General features: G+C 47.0%; 1 protein-coding gene across 1 annotated transcript in view; it reads left to right on the forward strand.

Moving 5' to 3' along the window:
* Positions 1-19462, forward strand: part of asap3 (ArfGAP with SH3 domain, ankyrin repeat and PH domain 3) — a 31423-nt gene extending 11961 nt beyond the window's left edge. The window contains exons 6-26 of the mRNA XM_036542280.1: positions 350-464; positions 1611-1696; positions 1979-2054; positions 3653-3739; positions 4450-4559; positions 5760-5829; positions 6541-6628; positions 7838-7886; positions 9603-9769; positions 10155-10288; positions 10879-10970; positions 11336-11516; positions 12660-12745; positions 12877-12992; positions 13604-13671; positions 14069-14176; positions 14366-14567; positions 15178-15448; positions 16702-16939; positions 17895-18017; positions 18262-19462. Coding sequence (XP_036398173.1) covers positions 350-464; positions 1611-1696; positions 1979-2054; positions 3653-3739; positions 4450-4559; positions 5760-5829; positions 6541-6628; positions 7838-7886; positions 9603-9769; positions 10155-10288; positions 10879-10970; positions 11336-11516; positions 12660-12745; positions 12877-12992; positions 13604-13671; positions 14069-14176; positions 14366-14567; positions 15178-15448; positions 16702-16939; positions 17895-18017; positions 18262-18336 — 2542 coding nt within the window. The 3' untranslated portion in view covers positions 18337-19462. The remainder of the gene's footprint in view (positions 1-349; positions 465-1610; positions 1697-1978; positions 2055-3652; positions 3740-4449; positions 4560-5759; positions 5830-6540; positions 6629-7837; positions 7887-9602; positions 9770-10154; positions 10289-10878; positions 10971-11335; positions 11517-12659; positions 12746-12876; positions 12993-13603; positions 13672-14068; positions 14177-14365; positions 14568-15177; positions 15449-16701; positions 16940-17894; positions 18018-18261) is intronic.

Genomic DNA, 19462 nt, shown 5'->3' on the forward strand with positions numbered 1-19462 from the left:
TTATTGTTTTGTGATGCACTGGACTTGTCAGCATTGCAAGTGCTGTAAGATGAATTTACCCCTTGAGAGGAAAAAATTTTCATTTCCTTTCTCTGTCTCTCCATCTCTCTCTCTGTGTCTCCCTCCCACATTCTCTCTGTCCCCATCTTTCTCTCCCGACCTCTCACTCCCTCCATCTCTCTCTCTCGACCTCTCACTCCTTCCATCTCTCTTGTTGACCTCTTCCTCCCTTCATCTCTCTTTCCCCCTCCTTCCTGCCATCTATCTGTCTCTCTCCCGCCCACCATCTCTCTGTTCCTCTCCCTCCCTCCATCTCTCTGTCCCTCTCTCTCTCTTCCCACTCTCTCAGAGGGAAGTTGGAGAAGGAGCGTAGGGAGAAGAGTAAGCAGCTGGGGGTGATCGTGACCGACGTGACGGAGGACATGGAGAGAGAGAGGAGGACATTCCAGCTGCAGATGTGTGAGGTGGGGGGGTGGGGGTAGTGAAGCGGCAGGTGGGGGGAAAGGCAGTTCGGGGAGGGGGGGATATTTGGCATTGTGCACCACTGATCAGCTGAGAGGTACAGAATTACACTACTCCTCCTCTTAGATCAGCTTAAAGCCCTAGCTGAGCCACATGATGCAGCACTGTCCACGTACCCACATGACCGTATCCACCAGTGTGGTTAGCCGCTCTGCCCAGCTGCCTGGCGCACCAGCTGGACAAGTGCACGTGTAGGACACGTGACAGCTTTGTCACGTGGTCGTCATCTGTGTATGATCTGGGGTCCTTCTGACGTCCCCCTCCTTTTGGGCGGCACCTGTGAGCCCCACTCCTCGCGCTGAGCCAATTGGAAGCGCAGCCCCTAGTGCTTCCCTGCTGTCTCAGACAGCTGCACTTTTACAGACGCCTTTAAAAAGAGTTTTATTGAGCGTAGATGCTGCAGCCATTCTTTCCACATACGCTCATCTCCCGAGATGACCTCTGCAGTCCCGGGGCTTCTGTTATACTGTACAGGAACCCTTTTTGGAGAGATTAGAGATGCTTTGAAGTGCCCTTTTATGGCTTTTTAAAAGCATTATGCCTTGTTTTAGGGGGCAAGGGAGGGACCTTAGAAAATGAGCTGGATTATGAAAAGCATCTAAAATATGCCTGTGTTGTTTTACTTTTGAGGAGTGGCCTGAAAAATGGCCTCATTATTTTTCAGCAAAATGATCATCGCAGTTTGGTCTCACATTCCAGTACTGGCTAGTGAAAGACTCTCAAAGACAGGAGTGTCTACAGGAGTGTCTGTAAGATTGAATTATGCTTTCAGAAATAAAAGCTTAACTTTGATAATTACATTATATTACAGTTGCTTAGTAGACTTAATCCTATCCAGAACAACCAAATTTTTGCATGCTATCCATTTATACAGATAGATATTTATTTAGGCAAATCAGGATAAACATCTTGAACAAGGATACAACAGCACTGTTCTTTTGTGGAATTGAATTGGCAACGTTGGGTTATGAGTCCTGCTCCTTACCACTATACCACACTGTAAATTATAAACTGTATAATGCTAATAAACTGCAGGGGTCATCAAGTTTTTCCATGGACTTACCTCATTTCCCCTCTGTGGTTTTCAGTATTTACTCAAGACCCAGGATCTAAAGACGCGACAGGGCCCAGACCTTCTACAAAGCCTCATTAAGTACTTCCAGGCTCAGCTCAAGTGAGTTTCCATTCTTACGTAGAACCAAAGAGTCTGGAGCCTGGATTAGGCTCAGCTCTGCCAAATACTGGAAGTGTTAGTTCTTTCACCGCACTGTGCAGTGATATGATTGTCGTCTTCACAAGTTGTTTAGAACAAAGTTTATTGTGACTTCAAAGAATGTGTTTCTACATTACTCTTTCGAACACATCTCCACCTTATTGTTCAGTGTGGGACTGCCTCTCTTACCTGTCTGCATGTGTGTGCAGACGTGAGTGACTCAGCCCTGGTCTGTCTCCTCAGTTTTTTCCAGGATGGGCTGAAAGCTGCAGAGCACTTGAGTCCCTTCGTGGAGAAGCTGGCTGCTTCAGTGCACACAGTAAGACTGGCGTAGTCTGTCTGTCCTTCTGTTCATCTGTTCATCCGTCTGTCCTTTTACCTGTTTGCCTCTCTATCTGACTGCGTCTCTGTCTGTCCTGCTTCCTTCGGTCTGTCTCTCTGTCCATCCCTCCGCCCGTTCGCCTGTCCTTCTGCCCAACTGTCTGTTTGAGTATTTGTTGGTCTGCTTGTCTGTTTCTGATTTTGAGATTTTGAGGGATTTTGATTGCTTAAGGCAGGTGAAATGATGGAAAGTTGCACAGTGCAACAGCACATTACACAGTAAACCACTTGATGGTATTAAAATAGCAACCTAATTCCAATTGCGAGTCCCTTTGGATTGAGCCCATCAGCACTGACAGACCCTGATTTCACTAAAGTACTCTGCGCAGGTGTACTTGTAGAAGTGAAATCAGTCAAAGTGTCTCAGCTGAAGTTTGTGGTCCTGCCCTGTGTATTTCTGTGTATGTTCAAAGACAAGGGCAGTACGCGCTACTATCGGGTCTCTTTCAGTGTTTTGAACACCATGAATGTTAGTCATCCTCACAGATAGCCCTGCTCAGACACAATAAGAAGATAAAGCTCAGTCAGCTGAAAACACTCTAAAACTCAAATTTCCAAACTCCTTTTAGGCTCATGAATAGGTTACTCCCCTCACCCATCTTGTTCTCTGAAGACATTCCCTTTGTTTTCTTGCATGGAAGAAACCTCCATGTATCAAATGGAAGTGCCTGCGTTTGACCCCCACTTCCCCACCTCATGAGAGCTGTTTTCGAGCCAAGACAAACCCACCCCACCCCCCTCTTACCCCCACCCCAGGAAAAACAAAATCATAGGCTAACATCGCTAAGGTTACAAAGCAGCTGTGCACGACTCTTTCACAGGGAAAGGGAACCCACGATCCATCATGGTTTAGCAGAGTTGCACAACTGGTGCTTGGATTGGCAGCAGCAAGGTGGACTGAAATGAATTAGTCTGATCTCTGAACAACCCCACTCCTCGTCCTGCTCCTGCTCCAGCACCACAGAGCAGAAACGGACTCTAACCTTGAACGAGGCTTTGTTTTGGCTCAGTGGGACCTGGCAGGATTGAGCAGGCGAGTACAGACAGGTTGTTATTATGGGCGTGAGGCTGCATTACCCTGAAAGTGAAACAGGTTAGGGAGTTTCTGTTAGACAAATGGAGTTGGACTTGTGCGGGCCTGCTCTCCCTTCCTCTCTCAGCCACTCGGCTGACACAGTCAGAACAGCAGCATATTCAAATGTTTGTCCCTGAACATGTTTGTGTATGAAACCCCTGCTTATCACAAACACACACACCATTTTCTTATCAACACTCATAGTGGTTCCTGGGAAGCTGGGACCTCCTGGGCTGCTTCAGGCTGCAGTGTGGGGGGTTATGGAGCAACCAGAGATGGTTGCTTCAGATCCCAGGTGGGGTCCACTTTTGAGGAGGATACTTAACCTGAATTGCTTTGCTTAAACAGCACAAGTTCTGTGCAATGGCAAACTCATCTGCAGGAACAGGGTTAGTCCCATGAGAAAAGGCGTGCACACCTGCCCTCTGTGAGTAAACTTGTATCCTGGAAATTCTGTGCAGGTGCGCCAGGACCAGGAAGAGGAGGTACGTCAGCTCTCTCAGCTGCGTGACTCCCTCAGGACACTGTTACAGGTGGAGAGCAAGGAGGTAGGCTTACCGACAATGCACTGCTGCTGCTTCCCCACCCACTGAACGCACTTGCAGAGCCACTTTACACACTTTACACACTTCACAAGCCTATGCCTAGCCCAGCCTTACAGATGGTCTTCTCAGCAAAGTATTAGTGTTGTTAAAAACTGAAATCTGCATGATAAGAATACTTCCCGTGGGTGTCTATTCCTTGGACCCTGTAGTTTGCAGCACCAGAGATCGCTGGACTAGAGCAGCACATTATGTGCACATTATTATGTTTAATATTATTTACCTGGCAGGTAGAAGAACAACAGGGGGCATATGTATGGAACAGTCAGTAGAGCAAAGAATGAGCATTAGCCTGAAAACTGTTCAAATGTAAAAGTTCCCAACATACCTACATTACACTAACATGCACATGAATGTTAATAATCTCCACAGAAATTCTTGCTTTTTTGTGGAAAGAGTAATTCCCTATAACATTCATGATCTTACCACATAATTACTCATTAGTTTTGTAGGTGGCAAGTGTGGCAAGTGCCAATTGTGGCCAATTAGTTCCCTAGTAAATACGTCAATAATAGTGTTGATGTTACCAAGTAATTACTCATTGCTTTCATCAGAGTTTCTTAGATTTCCCATTGTTACGACACCCTTTTTGGTAAATACCACGTAAATAGCACTACGTAACCTAAAGCACTACACCTTTTCCTGTCTGATCCAAGGAGCACTTGAACAGGAAGAACTCTGGCAACGGCTACAGCATTCACCAGCCACAGGGAAACAAGAAGTATGGGACGGAGAAGTCTGGCTTCCTGCTGAAGAAGAGCGACGGGTGAGTGATGAGGGTTGGAGGATGCACACCGGAGGGTTTTTGGTTTGCACCCCAGTGGAGTTGTATTATTTCACAGGCACTGATTTGTATCTGACAGAGACAGAGACATAATTTTTTGTGGGCCCTGACTTTACAAAACGAATCACAGCTGTAAATACTGAACGTGAATGGCTTGATTATCCACTTCTTGCCTGCAGTATCTTGACACCCAAACACACTGTGTTCTTAATGTAGTGTATTGTTGGAATTTTCATCATGTTTAATCATTTGTTTTAATGGTGGGCTCCTAATCTATCTCCAGCCTACTGTTTTAACCGGATCCTTTTGTGTATGACTAGACAGATGAGTTTTTTTCATTTTATCAGTTTACTCCATTTTTTCATATGACTTCTGACATGTAATATGTGTAATCTTCTTTCGACCTACTTCTGACCTACACCTACAGAAAATATATATTGGATGGATGTAGCGATTGATGTATTGATTAATTGAGCAATTATTGGTTCCAGTTTTGGGGGAAACGAAAGGTGTGTGTGGGAGGGAGGGGAATTTTCCTGGAGGCTAGCTCTGATCTGACCCATGGTTGTAGCAATTCACAGGGGATTGCAGGGTCAGTTGTTGCAGCTGGGTGGAGCGTGAGGTGGGGGGGGGGGGGGGGGGGGGCGAGCACAGGCCGGGGCTAGTCGGACACAGCTGTTCCTCATTACGGGGGGAGGGACTGAGGCATAGGTTTCCGCAGTGAGATGTCCCAAACGCAGGCGCTGGAGATGGCAGGCAGGAAGAGCTGTGTGTGCAGGCAGACAAGCGGAAAATGGGAAAAAATGCAACCGGTGCTGCCGAGACAGATATATACGCCTGTGTCACATTCGAGCCAAGTCTTTTTTCCAGCTTTCACTCGATGGAGATTTTCACACAGAAAAAGTCATGAATCACTTCGCCGCATTGTAAGTTCAGATCCTACCCTTTCATATATACACGCTCGGTTCCAGCTCATTTAGGCCTGTAAATTGGTGAAGTGGATCTGCACTATTTTTTACTAGCAGAGTGTTTTTACTCACAGGAGTTAGGAGGATAAATGTGTCTTTACCCTGCTACTTTAACCCTGCAGACGGATAGACACAGGGATTTCTGATGACCCGCTGCGGCTCCTGCTTTAATGTGAGGTGAGGTGATGAAGTGTGGTGTGTCTTCCTGTCTCAGGATCAGGAAGGTGTGGCAGAAGAGGAAGTGCGGGGTGAAGTACGGCTGCCTGACCATCTCTCACAGCACGGTGAGGCCTCGTCTACACCTGCATGGCACCTTTCATCCCCTTCACAAGTGACCATCTCAAAGCACTTTGCAGTGTGTTTGGCTGGGGGAGCGGGGAGGAAGGGAGGGGCCTCGGCATCTACTGCTTCCCCCACTTGGAGGATGCTCGTCGACCATTTTGCACCAGAACGCTCACAGCATAATAGGCATTTAATTTGGGGGATAATTAGGTGGCAAGAATGGCAGAGGCAGGGCATGGGGGAACCCCCTGCTCTGTGTGACTCATGCTGTAGTGTCTGGAATGAGCACGGTGACCTAGGCCCTCGGTTTAACATCTAAAGACCCTGTCTCCTACAGCACAGCACAGGACCCTAGCCCCCTAAATGTATTGGGGCATTTTCTGGTTGCTTTCAAACACCACTTCCAGCAGCAAGCTGCTTTTCCCAGGAGGTCCACTTAAATACTAACTAAACCCAGCCCCACTTAGCCTAATCCATTTGGTAAGAGAAAGATAGAGGGGTAAGGCTGCACTTGAATCCCTGCACCTGTGCTCCATATCTATCACTACCTGTACAACACACCCCTGTATACCATTATACTGCTATGCTGTGCTCTTACTTTTGCATATTGCATAAATGTGCAGCGTGTGCAGTTGTGTGCTGTTGTTTCATTGTGTGATAATGCATGCCAGTGAGTGTTTTGTGATGGTTTAATACTGGGTCTGTCTTCTCAGATTAACAGGCCCCCAGCGAAACTCAACCTGCTGACCTGTCAAGTCCGACCAAACCCGGAGGAGAAGAGGACCTTTGACCTTGTGACTCGTATGTTCCCCTATGACCTTTAACCTCCAGTGTATTAGTGAAAGTTGCAGGGACAGTGTGGGGCACTTTTGTAAAGAGACCGTGTAATAACAATTTTTTTAAACCTTCACATGAATGCGGATAAAGAATGTAAATAAACAGATGAAGTGCTTCAGAGCAGACCACAGCTAAGACTGCTGTGCATTCAGTATTGCCTGTAAGGCTATAATCATGTTTTGTGATTTATTTGGGCTTCTGCCCAGTTCAAATATGTATGTGTGTGGGTGTATGTTTGTCTGTCTCTGTGGATGTGTGTTTGTGGTGTGTGTGTGTGTGTGGGGGGGTATGCTGTGTAATACTGCAGGTATTTGTACCCTTGTAACCCACAGCTGTGGTCCAATAAGAACAATAGGACCGAGAGCCATGCTCCAACTTTCTCATTATTCTCATCAGGGAATATTATTACAATTGGCATTTCCTTCTGCAGCAAACCTCCTGCAAAGGCACACACACACAAACTCCACATGCATGTACACGCTCGCATACACACACACAACCACACACACACACACACACACACACACACACACACACACGCCCTCCAGCTTTCCTTACATGTAAGGATTGATACACTGTCATTTCGCTGCTTTGCATTTTTGTCTTTCATCCACCGTGCTTCAGACCATAAATCAGTGAATTAAAGGTTCCCCGGAAAAGCCAGAAATACACGCATGTACTCTGTGTGTGTGTGTGTGTGTGTGTGTTTGTGTTTGTGTTTGTGTTTGTGTTTGTGTTTGTGTTTGTGTGTGTGTGTGTGTGTGTGTGTGTGTGTGTGTGTGTGTGTGTGTGTGTGTTTTTGTGTTTTTGTGTGTTTTTGTGTGTTTGTGTGTTTGTGTGTTTGAGTGTGTGTGTGTGTGTGTGTGTGTGTATATCTGTTTGTGTGTGGGAGTGTGATAGTCTGTATGCGAGTATATGTGTGTGAGTATAAATCAATGTGGAGATTTTGTGTGTGTGTGTGTGTGTGTGTGTGTGTGTGTGTGTGTAATGGAAAGCAGGTGCACACAGTCATGAGTCTGGGCCTGCCGTGAGCTCTGTTCCAGTGGATCAGGTTTTCCCATGTTTGCCCTGGACGGCATCCCACTGCACCATCCCTGCTGTTAACCCACGCCCCTTTCTCCGTTCTGTTGTGCGGTCCCAGCCGTTAAATTACGCCCTTTCCTTCCATTCCAGACAATCGGACCTACCACTTCCAGGCAGAGGACGAGCAGGAATGCATGATGTAAGCTAGTGGCAATCGCCTCTCCAGCCTTTTTCAATAATATTTTTTCAATGATAGACAGCATTGTTCAGAATGATGCACAGGATTGTCATGGTACGATACATACAGTGCACATGGTAAGACGTGTGATGTATGCATGTATGGACGTGTGAGTAACAGGTCAGACATAAAACATCAAGCTAAAACAAAGCAAATATCCAATCATATCTAATCTGACAAAAGTGTGTATACAGTACTTGAAATGATAATAAAGAAAACCTTTCTGTCCTCATAGCACAGAAAGTGTCTAACAAAATGTGGTGTGTGCTGCAGTAACTGTAGGAACATATGCAGAGCCATGCTCAAATTAAAACTAAAAGCAAAACTAATATGTGCATGCAAGGTTCACATCTTCTGCACGTGTCTGCTAGATTGTGATGATTTTGAAATTTGCCTTGAAATGGTGACTTACATTATCATAATTTTATTACTATAAACATGTTAATGTTAATGCCTGCGTTAAACCGCATACATCCTCATCCACCCAAACGAAAGAAACATTGGAAATAATTGATTAATATGTTTTATGTGCAGCGTTTAAACAGTTACTTTCTCAGTGTTTACGTATAGCAAATGTATTTCATTCATATGGGATCAGAATAATACAATACTTAATTGTGGAGAGAGCAATGGCAGGAGTGAAGAGGAGAATTACACTCTGACCTTGAGCAATAAGATGTAAAAGGCAGTTTCCTCTGCCAGGTCTCTGACCTGAACCCCGCAGTGAGACACTCTCCTCCCTCTTCTTATCTAGATCTAGTCCCCCCTCTCCCCTCTTTCCTCTCCATCTTTTGGATGTCTATTTCTCGAATCATTCTTATCCCCTCCGGTCGGGCCACCCTCCGGTCTCCTCCCTCTGCCCTGGCTCCGGTCTCCCCTGCTAGGGCCTCTCCTCACAGCTGGGCTGAGGCTGGAGCCCTCAGAGCTGAGTCAGTGCTTTCTCTATACACAGAGCGAGGGAGCGAGGCGGAGAAACCACAGATTCTCCAGCTCCTGTCATCTTCGGATCCCTCTTTCCGGAATCATCTCCCTAACGACTGTAGAACTTCCCCAGTCCATGTCCTTTATAGTTCTCTCTCTCTCTCTCTCTCTCTCTCTTCATCTCCTTCATTCTTTCCCCTTCTTACCTCTCTCCTGCTCTCTCTCTTTCACACTCCTTACCTCCTCCAAACTCGCTCTGCCTCTGTCAGTGGCAGTAGTTATAACCCATATCATATTATTACTAGCAGTAGTAGCATTACTACCTCACAAACCTGCCAGTGCTCTCAATGTTCAGTAAGCATATTTCTGTGCCAGCATTAGACTGGTAGAATACAATTACAGTGAATGTTATCTGTGGATGTTAGGGGTTTTTAATCTGATGTAGTAGTCTGTGCACTGTCAGTTTATATGGAGCTCATTTCAGTACACAGTGAGTTTAAACAGAATTGATCTCTGCACAGTGAGTGTATACGGGAGGTAATCTCAGGACATCTTCAGTGTATATATAGCTGATCTGAGTACACAGTGAATGTATTTGTAGCTGAGTTCAGTAATCAGTGAGCGTAAATGTAGCTGATCTCTGTATACAGTGAGTGTATACGGAGCTGATGTCAGTGCGGAACAGTCGATGTGTTGCGTTCCTGAGGATTGTATGCAGTGTGGGGGTCCCAGCCTGTGTGTGTGTGTGTGTCCCAGCTGGGTGTCCGTGCTGCAGAACAGCAAGGAGGAGGCCCTGAACGCGGCCCTGGGAGGGGATCAGACGCAGTTCCAGGACAGCAGCCTGCAGGAGCTGGCACGTGGCATCATCGCAGAGCTGCGCAACATGCCAGGCAACGACGTCTGCTGCGACTGCGGGGCCCCAGGTCAGGGGTCACCCGGGACAGGGGAGGGGCTGGGTGGGGCTGGTGTGGGGGCTGGTGTGGGGGCAGGGGGAGGGGGGGGGGGGTCTAATAGGAGATGGCTAAGACAGGAAAACTTCCCATGAAGTAAATCATTCTCTTGCTCTCAAGTGTTAGTGTTTAGCGAGCTCTTTAGCTGGTTCAAGCTTCTAGCATATCAGAAACTGCAGCTAACGTAAGCACATGACAGCTTTCAATAAGGCAGTCTAATTCTACATCGTTAACACCTCTCTATATTTGGAACTTTTAAGGTAAATAGTGTGTAGGAGAAACAGACTTTAGTGTGTAGACGTAGACTTTGGCATTGAGTGTGTAACAAACATGTTAATGAACACCTTTTTTTCTCCAGATCCCTCCTGGCTTTCCACTAACCTGGGGATCCTCACGTGTATAGAATGTTCTGGAATCCATCGAGAGCTGGGGGTCCACTACTCCCGCATTCAGTCTCTTACTCTAGATATGCTCAGCACTTCTGAACTCCTGGTACGTCGACTGTTTGCTTACAACGTACACAAATCCTTTTAACACATACCATGAACACACCCTTTACACAACATTACAACATTTTCAACACACATACACACCCTTTTTCATAGTCAATACAAAAACCCACAGGGAGACCCTTTTCCATGCACACGCGCTCGTGCACACACACACACACACCCTTTTTCATGTTGTTTTCTTCACTTCCTTTGGATATGTTACCAGCAACTCATTACCGAAGCCATTTTCTTACTATAGGCTAAACAGAGTAAAGGCCTGGATTTCATCTACATTTATCAATGCAAACACATCATTTCTCTTTAATCTTGTTCTCTTAACTCACCAAACTGTTCTCATGTAGAAAAAAGAAGCGCTTGAATTCATGTTAGTTGGACAGATCCAGGCCTAAGTGTCCTTTACCAATCTGAGCACCATTTCATACAGTAAGCCACCATCAACAGCAGTGTCCCACCGAAGACTTTAACAGAAGGTCATCTCTGTCATATCCACACCACACACAAGCAGTTTAGTGTCTGTGATGAAAAGTGCAAATCACCTGAGCTCTGTCATCTGCTTCTGCACCCCCACAGCTGGCTGTCAGTATTGGCAACACCAGGTTCAATGACATCATGGAGGCTGGACTCCCTAATGACTCTGTCAAGCCCCTCCCACAAAGCGACATGTAAGTTCATTATGCCACATGATTGGCAGTCATTGTAAAAGCTGGTGGGAATGAACTGTGTCTTCTTGGCCACTGCTTTGCATAGAATACACATCTTTACAAGACCCTCTTGAAAACAACATGCCATATCTGAAATGATTTATTCCTACCAAAAAAAATGAGGTTTACTTCACAGTGGCTATAGAGACACTGGGCCATGCTGTCACTAGTGTCCTGTCCTGTCCTGTTCTGCCACCCTACCTCCAGCTCCCAGGACAATTGTGCACCTGTCTGCAACACCTTTCACGATCCAGATCCTTTCTGTGGACTCACTTCAATCACTTTTGTGGTAAATGTGGCCTTTTCTCTCTCGCCACCCGCACCAGGAACGCCAGGAAGGAGTACATCGTGGCCAAGTATGTGGAGCGGCGGTACGTCCTGCGAAAGGACGACGGCGACCCCCACCGCGTGTACGACGCGGTGAAGACGCGCGACCTGACCTCTCTGCTGCAGCTCTACGCGGAAGGGGAGGACCTGGCCAAGCCCATGGCCATGCCGGAGGGACTGGTGAGCGAGCATGCAGTGACGCAATTACACAGTCAGCAGCTGCACAGGTTAATGCAGCAGCGCTCTTTCAGAGTAATAATTTATGTGAATGCATCGGATGCTATAAGACACATGTAAGCAGTGGTAGGCGCAGATTAAAGCTCCTGCTGCAGTGTAATGACAAATCGTGTCCGACACATGAAAGCACAGTTGTCGTGTCATGCCTGCTTAAACAGGGCGTACAACAGAGGAAGAAATGGGATTCACGCACAACTCCAGGCAGTGGGGATAATGTGCAGGAAACAGCTTTTCAGCATCCCCCCCTTGAAACCGCCTTTTATTGTGGTGGAGTCCCCTAAAACAGAGCACCAGAGGAAGCGTGTTCTGTGTGTAAAATTACTGAAGTGCTTTTGAAGTGGGAGCCTAGCCTCAGACCCACCCAGCTCTTCTTTCATGTTGGATTTATCCAGATAACAACACCCTGCTCTCCTTCTCTCTCCATCTCTCTCTGTCTCTCTCTATTTCTCTCTCTCTCTCTCTCTCCCGCTCTCTCCCTCTCTCTCTCCTTCCACCTCCCTCTCCTGCCTCTGCCCAAATTTACATCCTCTGTATCCTGTCCGATTCCCTCTGTGTTTAATCATGTCAGTGCCCCCTCAGGAAGCATGCTCGGGGCATGTAATCACCGTGTCGTCTGCATGTCTGCGGTCGATTGAGTGTGTCTGACATGCAGGCAGGGTCCGCGGTATTATTGCAGCCCACACGACTTTGACTTACAGAGAGAACTCTTCAGAATTCTTAAGGATTCGTCCTTGTACAGGACTGCATGGAAAAGAACACTCGTGTAGTACAACTATTCTTGTTGTTGATGGTTTATTGTGTTTAATTTGTTCTGTCCTCTGTTTTAAATTTCCCTGTATTCTAAATGCTTTAATGGAATGAATAATTTGTTGCAAAGCTTAGCATACGAGCAGGACTTTCCCCTTGTGTTGCTATCTCTCTGTCACACACACACACACAAACCCACACAGATGTGTTAATATCATGACTCCTCTGGCCCACAGACCCTCCTTGTCCTCCCGCTCTCTGTGCAGTACTGCCGGTTACTCAATCCCTGAAGATGAATAGAATAAGATAGCACAGCTCTTGCTTTCCTCTGTGTCCCAGGATCTGCGTGAGACAGCTCTCCACATGGCGGTGCGACAGACGGAGAGGAACTCCCTGGCTCTGGTGGACTTTCTCACGCAGAACAGGTGGGCGACCCCTCAGTCACTTCCCCATCACTGAGATTGCGACATTACAGCGCAGCCGAGACTGAGGTCAGAGCGGTCTGTAGCTCGTGGGAGTCTCATGATGGACACTTCCTCTGTGTGTGTGTCTGCAGCGGGTGTCTAGAGAAGAAGACGTCAGAGGGGAACACCGCTCTGCACTACAGCTCCTTACACAACAAAACCGAGTGCCTCAAACTGCTGCTGAAGGGGAAGGCCACCCTCCACACAGGTGAGACACCCTGACATATGTACAGGTGAAACATGGAGGTACACAAACGCACACAGTTGCAACACAGGCCACACACACACACAGTTGCAACACAGGCTACACACACACACACAGGTGAAACACAGGCTACACACACACTGGTTAGAAATGGGGTGCACACGCACAAGTGAGACACGCTGACATATTCACAGGTGAGACAAGTAGGTACACACGCGCAGGTGAAACGGGTACACTCAGGTAGAGTCAAGTGAGGCGGAGTCAGTGCGTTGTACGCTACATAGAGTGAGGAGATGCGTTTGATGAGGCAGTGCTTCTGTGTGTAACAGCGCAGAAGTGCTGTGAAACACAGCGTGTCTCGCTGGTGTCATGTGAATGAGAGTGACCTTTCAGAGTTCATGGTAGATCACCCTGTCTCTTCCCACATCAATCTGAGCTTCCTCTTCCCCCCACACCCCCCAATGACAGTAGCCTGTAACCCAATCACTGTGAAGCTGTGAGTTACTGCCGCCCCTTTGTCTGACCTGCCTTTAATCTGCCGCTGAGAGCAGTGTCTGTGTCAGGGAGGGATAGCCAAAAGGTCAAAGGTCATTTTTTTTCTTTCCATCACCCAGTGAACTCTGCTGGAGAAACTGCGCTGGACATTGCCAGGAGATTCCACCACACACAGTGTGTAGAGCTGGTAAGCCTGAACCAAACTGGTTCTGTTTGCGTGTCTGGATGTGTCTAAGTTTGTTTGTGTGTTTGGTAGACTAACCTTCCCTCTGGACATTAAATCATGGTTTTAATGTCCTTCCATGCTGTCACAGGTTAAAAAGGAATGCTTGTGTTAGTTGTTATTTTGTGTAGTGCAGAGCCTGTTCTGTTCCTAATAAGCAAGGCTGCCTGATATTAAACAGGCCTAGATTCAGCAGTAGTCTGCCACCAGCAAATCCTAAGAATGTGTAGAATTCCAGTGTGAGGCTGGGGGGTTTCTGCAACTACAAACTGTTCGGCCCAGTTGTTCTGAACTGTAGGTGGTATTTTGAGATTTTCGGAAGACTGCCTGTGAATATGTGATTTTGTGCTTCTTGTTTCAGCTGGAGCTGGCCCAGAGCGGGAAGTTCAACTCTCAGATCCATGTTGAGTACACCTGGGAGATGCCTCAGGAGTTCTTGTACGACAGCGAGGATGACCTGGACGAGAGGGTATATACCAGCACCATCAATACACCCTGAAGCAAAATACCACAGCACTGCAGAGCTAATAACACAGAGGCTAGGATGTCATTACAAGGCTAATACACAGAGGCTATTGCAGGGGGGCCCTTGGTCAGGTTACATCAAAGCCTGTGATTTTCCTTGTTTTATGTCTTTTTGCATATAATTATCTCACAGGTGAGCCCCTTGCCCAGGGGTTTGCGCTCCCCACTGCCCCCTAGTGTCAGTGGCACTTCTCCTTCACGTTGGAGTTTCACCAACACCAGTGTCTCCAACAAGACGTATGAGAACGTGGATTTCCTGTACCGCAACCCGCCTGCCAACAGCGCCCCCTCTGGTGCCACCCCGCCGCCTCTTCCTGCCAAAGCTATTCAGAGAGGTATACACAGAGAGAGAGGGAGAGAGAGAGAGAGAGAGAGAACACATGTTTAACCTGCTACTGTGGGTGGTAGTGGTTAGATCACTGTGTGGTCCGTCAGGTTGTGTGTGTGTGTGTGTGTGTGTGGTTTTCAAGTGGTCCTTTTGAGTCCTTTGAGTACTTTGGCTCCAGTAAAAAACAATAATGATTACACATTCTGAGTAACAGAGTGCATACAGGTATGATACCGGATACACTGTAGAGCAAAATAATATTTCATGTAATGCCAGTCTACTCAACAACATCTGCCAGCCTTCCCACATGTCTGCATTGTTTCTGTAACTGGCTTCCCAAGGCTTATTTGGTTTTCCAGTTTCTCAGGTAATGTACTTTGTGATAGTCTTTCTGTACTTGTACCCAAGTTATTATGAGTCAGGACTTTGAATAAGTCAGTCTCTCAGAATGGCATCTACTATGGTGCCCGTAGCAATGAAACGCTACAGTGACTACTGATGCAGAGCTCTGTGCTGCAGTGCTTGTACACATCGGATGATGGACACCTTGCTCTGTGTTCTAGATCTTTCTGAGGTCGCATCACTTCCTGTGTCACTCACCTCCTCCTTTCTGCTAGGGCGCTCGGACCCCCAGATCTCAGTCTCCACTCAGGAGAGCAACACCCCCGTGCGGCGCTCCTCGAACCCCGCCTCCCGCCGCCACAGCCCCCCCTCCGTCCCGCATGATGGCCAGGGGTTCCGGCCTCCGAGGTCCCCTCACGGGGGCGTGGTGCGGGGCCAGAGGCAGGCGGTGTCCTGGGAAGGACAGCCACAGATGGGCCACGGGTCTGGAGGAACTGAGGGCAAAGCCACTGCGACTTCACCTCAGAGCCACCTGGGACCCGTCAGGTAGGGCAGTGCCTGCCTGTCTCTCTCTCTCACTCTCTCTCTGTCTGTGTTTCTCTTTTCTCTGTCTGTCTGTCTGTCTGTCTCTCCCTTTCTATTTCTGTGTATTTTTATTTCTCTCTTTTTTTCCTGTCCATTTATATGCACCTCAAGACAGAAATTTGGTGGTTATACTTATGACCAGGAAGTTGCAGGTTTGATGCCGTTGAGTAAGGTACAGACCTAGAGCAGCATCAGTGAATATCAAGCTGTAATAAGAAAAAAGTAAATAATGATATATAATAAATAAATGATGTGTAAAACTGAGAGCCCTGCAAGTAAAACTGGATAAGGGCATCTGTCAGAAAAAAAGGATTTCCTGGAACATGCTGAGAAACTCCAAAAATCTTCATGTTTTATTGAAGCAGAGAGAGAGTGTTAGATGTGTTTATGCTGAGGTGCATTCTTTACATGGTGAGCTCAGCGAGTCTTGTGACAGGAGTGGCTGCTCAACGTGCTCTGAGGGGCTGTTAACCGTCTGTCTCAAAACTGGCGCACATGGAAAAAACCGGCCACTCACCGCAGCGGAAGACCGATGATGGAACAAACTGTGTCGGGATGTAATGGGTCTCTCGTGTGTTTGGCAAAAGCGGGAGGATGCATCCAGTATGGTGCTTGTGGGAATGGCACAGTTTCTCCAGGGGTGGATAACACTGAAGTAACTGAATAGGGGGTGGAGTTATTCTGTTGACCTTAGTAGCAGTGTAAACAGTCCAACTTGTTTGTTTTCAGTTGATGGTTAAATAAAATGAAAGTTAAGCTCTCTCTATCCCAGTTTCAGACTTCTCCTTTAGTAAGAATGCTTTATTGAGGCTATATTTGAAGTGAAATATAAAGATGTCTATATCCTCAGTGTTATGCATAAAGAGCATTTTACATGTTCTGTCAGATTGCATTATGTGCCTCCTGTAGCTTCAACTTTAGTATGACATACGGTCCTGGCAGCTAAGAATACCTTACCTTATGACGCCCCCTACTGGAGACCTTTTTAAATGTCATAAATTGTACCATACTTTTCAATACCACCCTTTGATGGATTTTTATTAGTATATTTTTTATATTTGTATAGTTATTAAGTTATGTTTGTGAATTTCCAAGCACTTAGAATTGAAAGATTTTAGATAATGCAAGTTATTGTGAGAATATGAACATGCAAGCAAAGAGCTGTGTGTGCATGTGTGTGTATGTGTGTTACATGCGTGTCCCTTTCCCCCCAGCTCGGAGAAGACCACCTCATACCGGCGGAGCAGTGGGGGACAGGGCAAGTGTGCAGTAACATCACCCGCATGCGCAGTGACCTCATCAATCTGCTCAGTGGCGTCACCGACCTGCACAGTGATATCGTCTCCCTGCGCAGACAGTCAGGAGGATCTCTACAGCAGCCTCATGGGAAACGCCATGCCCACGTCCTCACCGATCGTCGTCCCCATGACGCGCCCGCGCAAGAACGCCATGGTGAGAATCCTCGGGCGTGGTCACGCTGACCAGCCTAGCCGAGGTCAAAGTCACAGTAAGGGATCGAAGTGATGGGTTCATTTGCGCTCTCCAGCTGAAGTTACAGCTGAATGCGAGTGGGTTTTGAATTGATGTTTGGCGTGGTGAAATAACGTGACTATAGAGAGCGTGTGGAGAGACTGGCCAGTATTTCTCACATAAATGAGCAGAAAAGAGCAATCAAAATTCAAAAAAGCAAATAATTTATTTAAAAAACCAACAAACAAACAATCTGTTTGGAATGGAATTAATCAGTGAGCTCAGTCATTTACAGTTTTGGAAATGAAAGACAGCAATCCTTAGACATTCATCAAGTGACAATATAAAAAACACTTTGGTGGAAAGATGAAGGTTCTCCTTCACAGAACTGAACAAGGGTCTTACGCGCAGTTTACAGTAACAGCACTTGAGTTAAAGCCAATACGTGGCCCAATACAAGGGGGAGATTTTAAGCTGGAAGGGAATGCTGCAGGACGACAGCAAGAGTGTTACCAAAATAATCGGGTGTTCCAACAGGGTGAAAATGAGCACCACCTCCATGCTGTGGGGCAGGACATATGCGATGTAAAAATCTGTTTGGTTGGCACTAATATCCCCTTCACCACCTGACTGACCGGTTTGTGTTTCTAGTGCGAGTGGCAAAAATGGAGCTGAGGTGTATTTCAGCACAATGCAAGGTCTTGCCTCAAGGTTGACAGTTGCTTTAACTGCAGGTTGCAGAGACATTTTAGTCTCAGGCCACACAGTACACCTTCCCATAGTTAATGAAGGTTATTTCCCACAATTCAAAAAAGACACACCCTGACCTGACCTCTCCTGTGCAGTGTGTGTTGAGTTCATTGGTCCAGCAGATTACTGTGTGGAAGTAGCAGGTGCTGCCTCTTTGTTGAAGGTGCATCTCACCCCGGTATCACAGGTGAAGCCACGACAGAAGAGAGTCCAAGCGCTGGTGGACTGCAGGGCTGTTAACTCTGACCATCTGGCATTCTTCAAGGATGAGGTCATTGTGGTGACAGGTGTTGAGGACCCTCATTGGTGGGTGAGTGTGACATCGTTCATCCCTTTGCTAGGCAGAATGTGTGCTGTAACAGAGGAGCAAAACAAGAAAGCATTAAAAATCCATACCATCCCTTTAGAACTGAACTGCAGAATTTAATATAGAAAGAGCTGAGAATATGCGGAACAGTCCAAATGCAGAGTAGAACATTGTCCTAAAGTGTCCTGAAATGCAGCTCAGAGGTATGGATTTGCATGGTCAGCTCTCCATCTCTTCCCATGTCCAGGTGGGTCACATTGAAGGGGATACATCCAGGAGTGGGTCATTCCCAGTCAACTATGTGCAGAAGCTGGCAGACTGAAGGCCCGACCCGAACCGACCCAGCAGAACTGCTTTTTGACCCAGACTGCTCCACTAGCCTGTGCTGGACTGTAGAACCGCAGGCCCAGCTTTAAAACAAAGGGTGGAAATAAGGATGTTTCTCAAAAGCTACTTTTTCAAGGACAGAAGAAAGACATTGTACAGTCTTATGTGGCTATGGAACCACCCATCATGTTTTGTTCTTGTATTTAGGCCCCTGAACATCAGTGTCTTCTGGTGTGCGAGCAGGATAGGGACACTGGCATCAAGCTAGCCAGGTGACCTTTGGGAAAGAACTCGCAGGACAGGTCTAATCTGTCGTACCAGTGACAGTGATAATAGCAACAACACTGCCATTATTATTATTATTATTATTATTAATATTATTATTAATAAACTTCATCAGTAGAATTTGGCAGTATGAAAAGAAAGAGGTGTGTTTTTGAAAGGGGCAGTGACTGAAGGGAGCTTCACAATTGTGCCCTGCATCTTCCTTACTCCGTTCAGCTGCATTGCATTCTGGGATATGCTGCAGGCTTTGCAAACAATGACTGCTGGATAAGGAACAAACTCAGCACTCCCTCTCCTATGGCCATCTCTCCCTGCCCCCTACTGGCTGATGAGATGGTACTGATCGGAACTGTTTGCATTCATGGAGGAACCGGTGACCCCTGACCCCAAGGGAGTGGCTGGCTGTGGAGGAACCTGCCCTCATGTGGCCTCACACCGTCCTGCAGCCTCATGGACAAAGACAGTTATGGTGTTTTATTAGCCAGCTTCAGGAGAACTTGATCTCTCATCATTTTAATGTTGCCGGGTGGAACCCTGAAAGAAATGAGAGTGTAAGTAAAGCAGCTGTAAGCAGGATCTGCACAGTGGACTGGGTCCACCCCTGGGGCTGCTGGCAGTGTAACTGCTCTTACCCGCACACCAAAAGCAGAGCGAAACTCTAACATTTAGAAGAAAACAAAGCAGTTTCACCACGTTGTTAAGTGTGCATGAACACATGGTGCATATCAGAGGTGAACTCTCCTGCCCAAAACTTGTGTGTCACCTCACTGACAGAGCATGTGTATATGCACACAAACACACACACACACACACACACACACACACACACACACACA

Source organism: Megalops cyprinoides, chromosome 12, assembly GCF_013368585.1.
Source record: "Megalops cyprinoides isolate fMegCyp1 chromosome 12, fMegCyp1.pri, whole genome shotgun sequence".
Lineage (NCBI taxonomy): Eukaryota > Metazoa > Chordata > Actinopteri > Elopiformes > Megalopidae > Megalops > Megalops cyprinoides.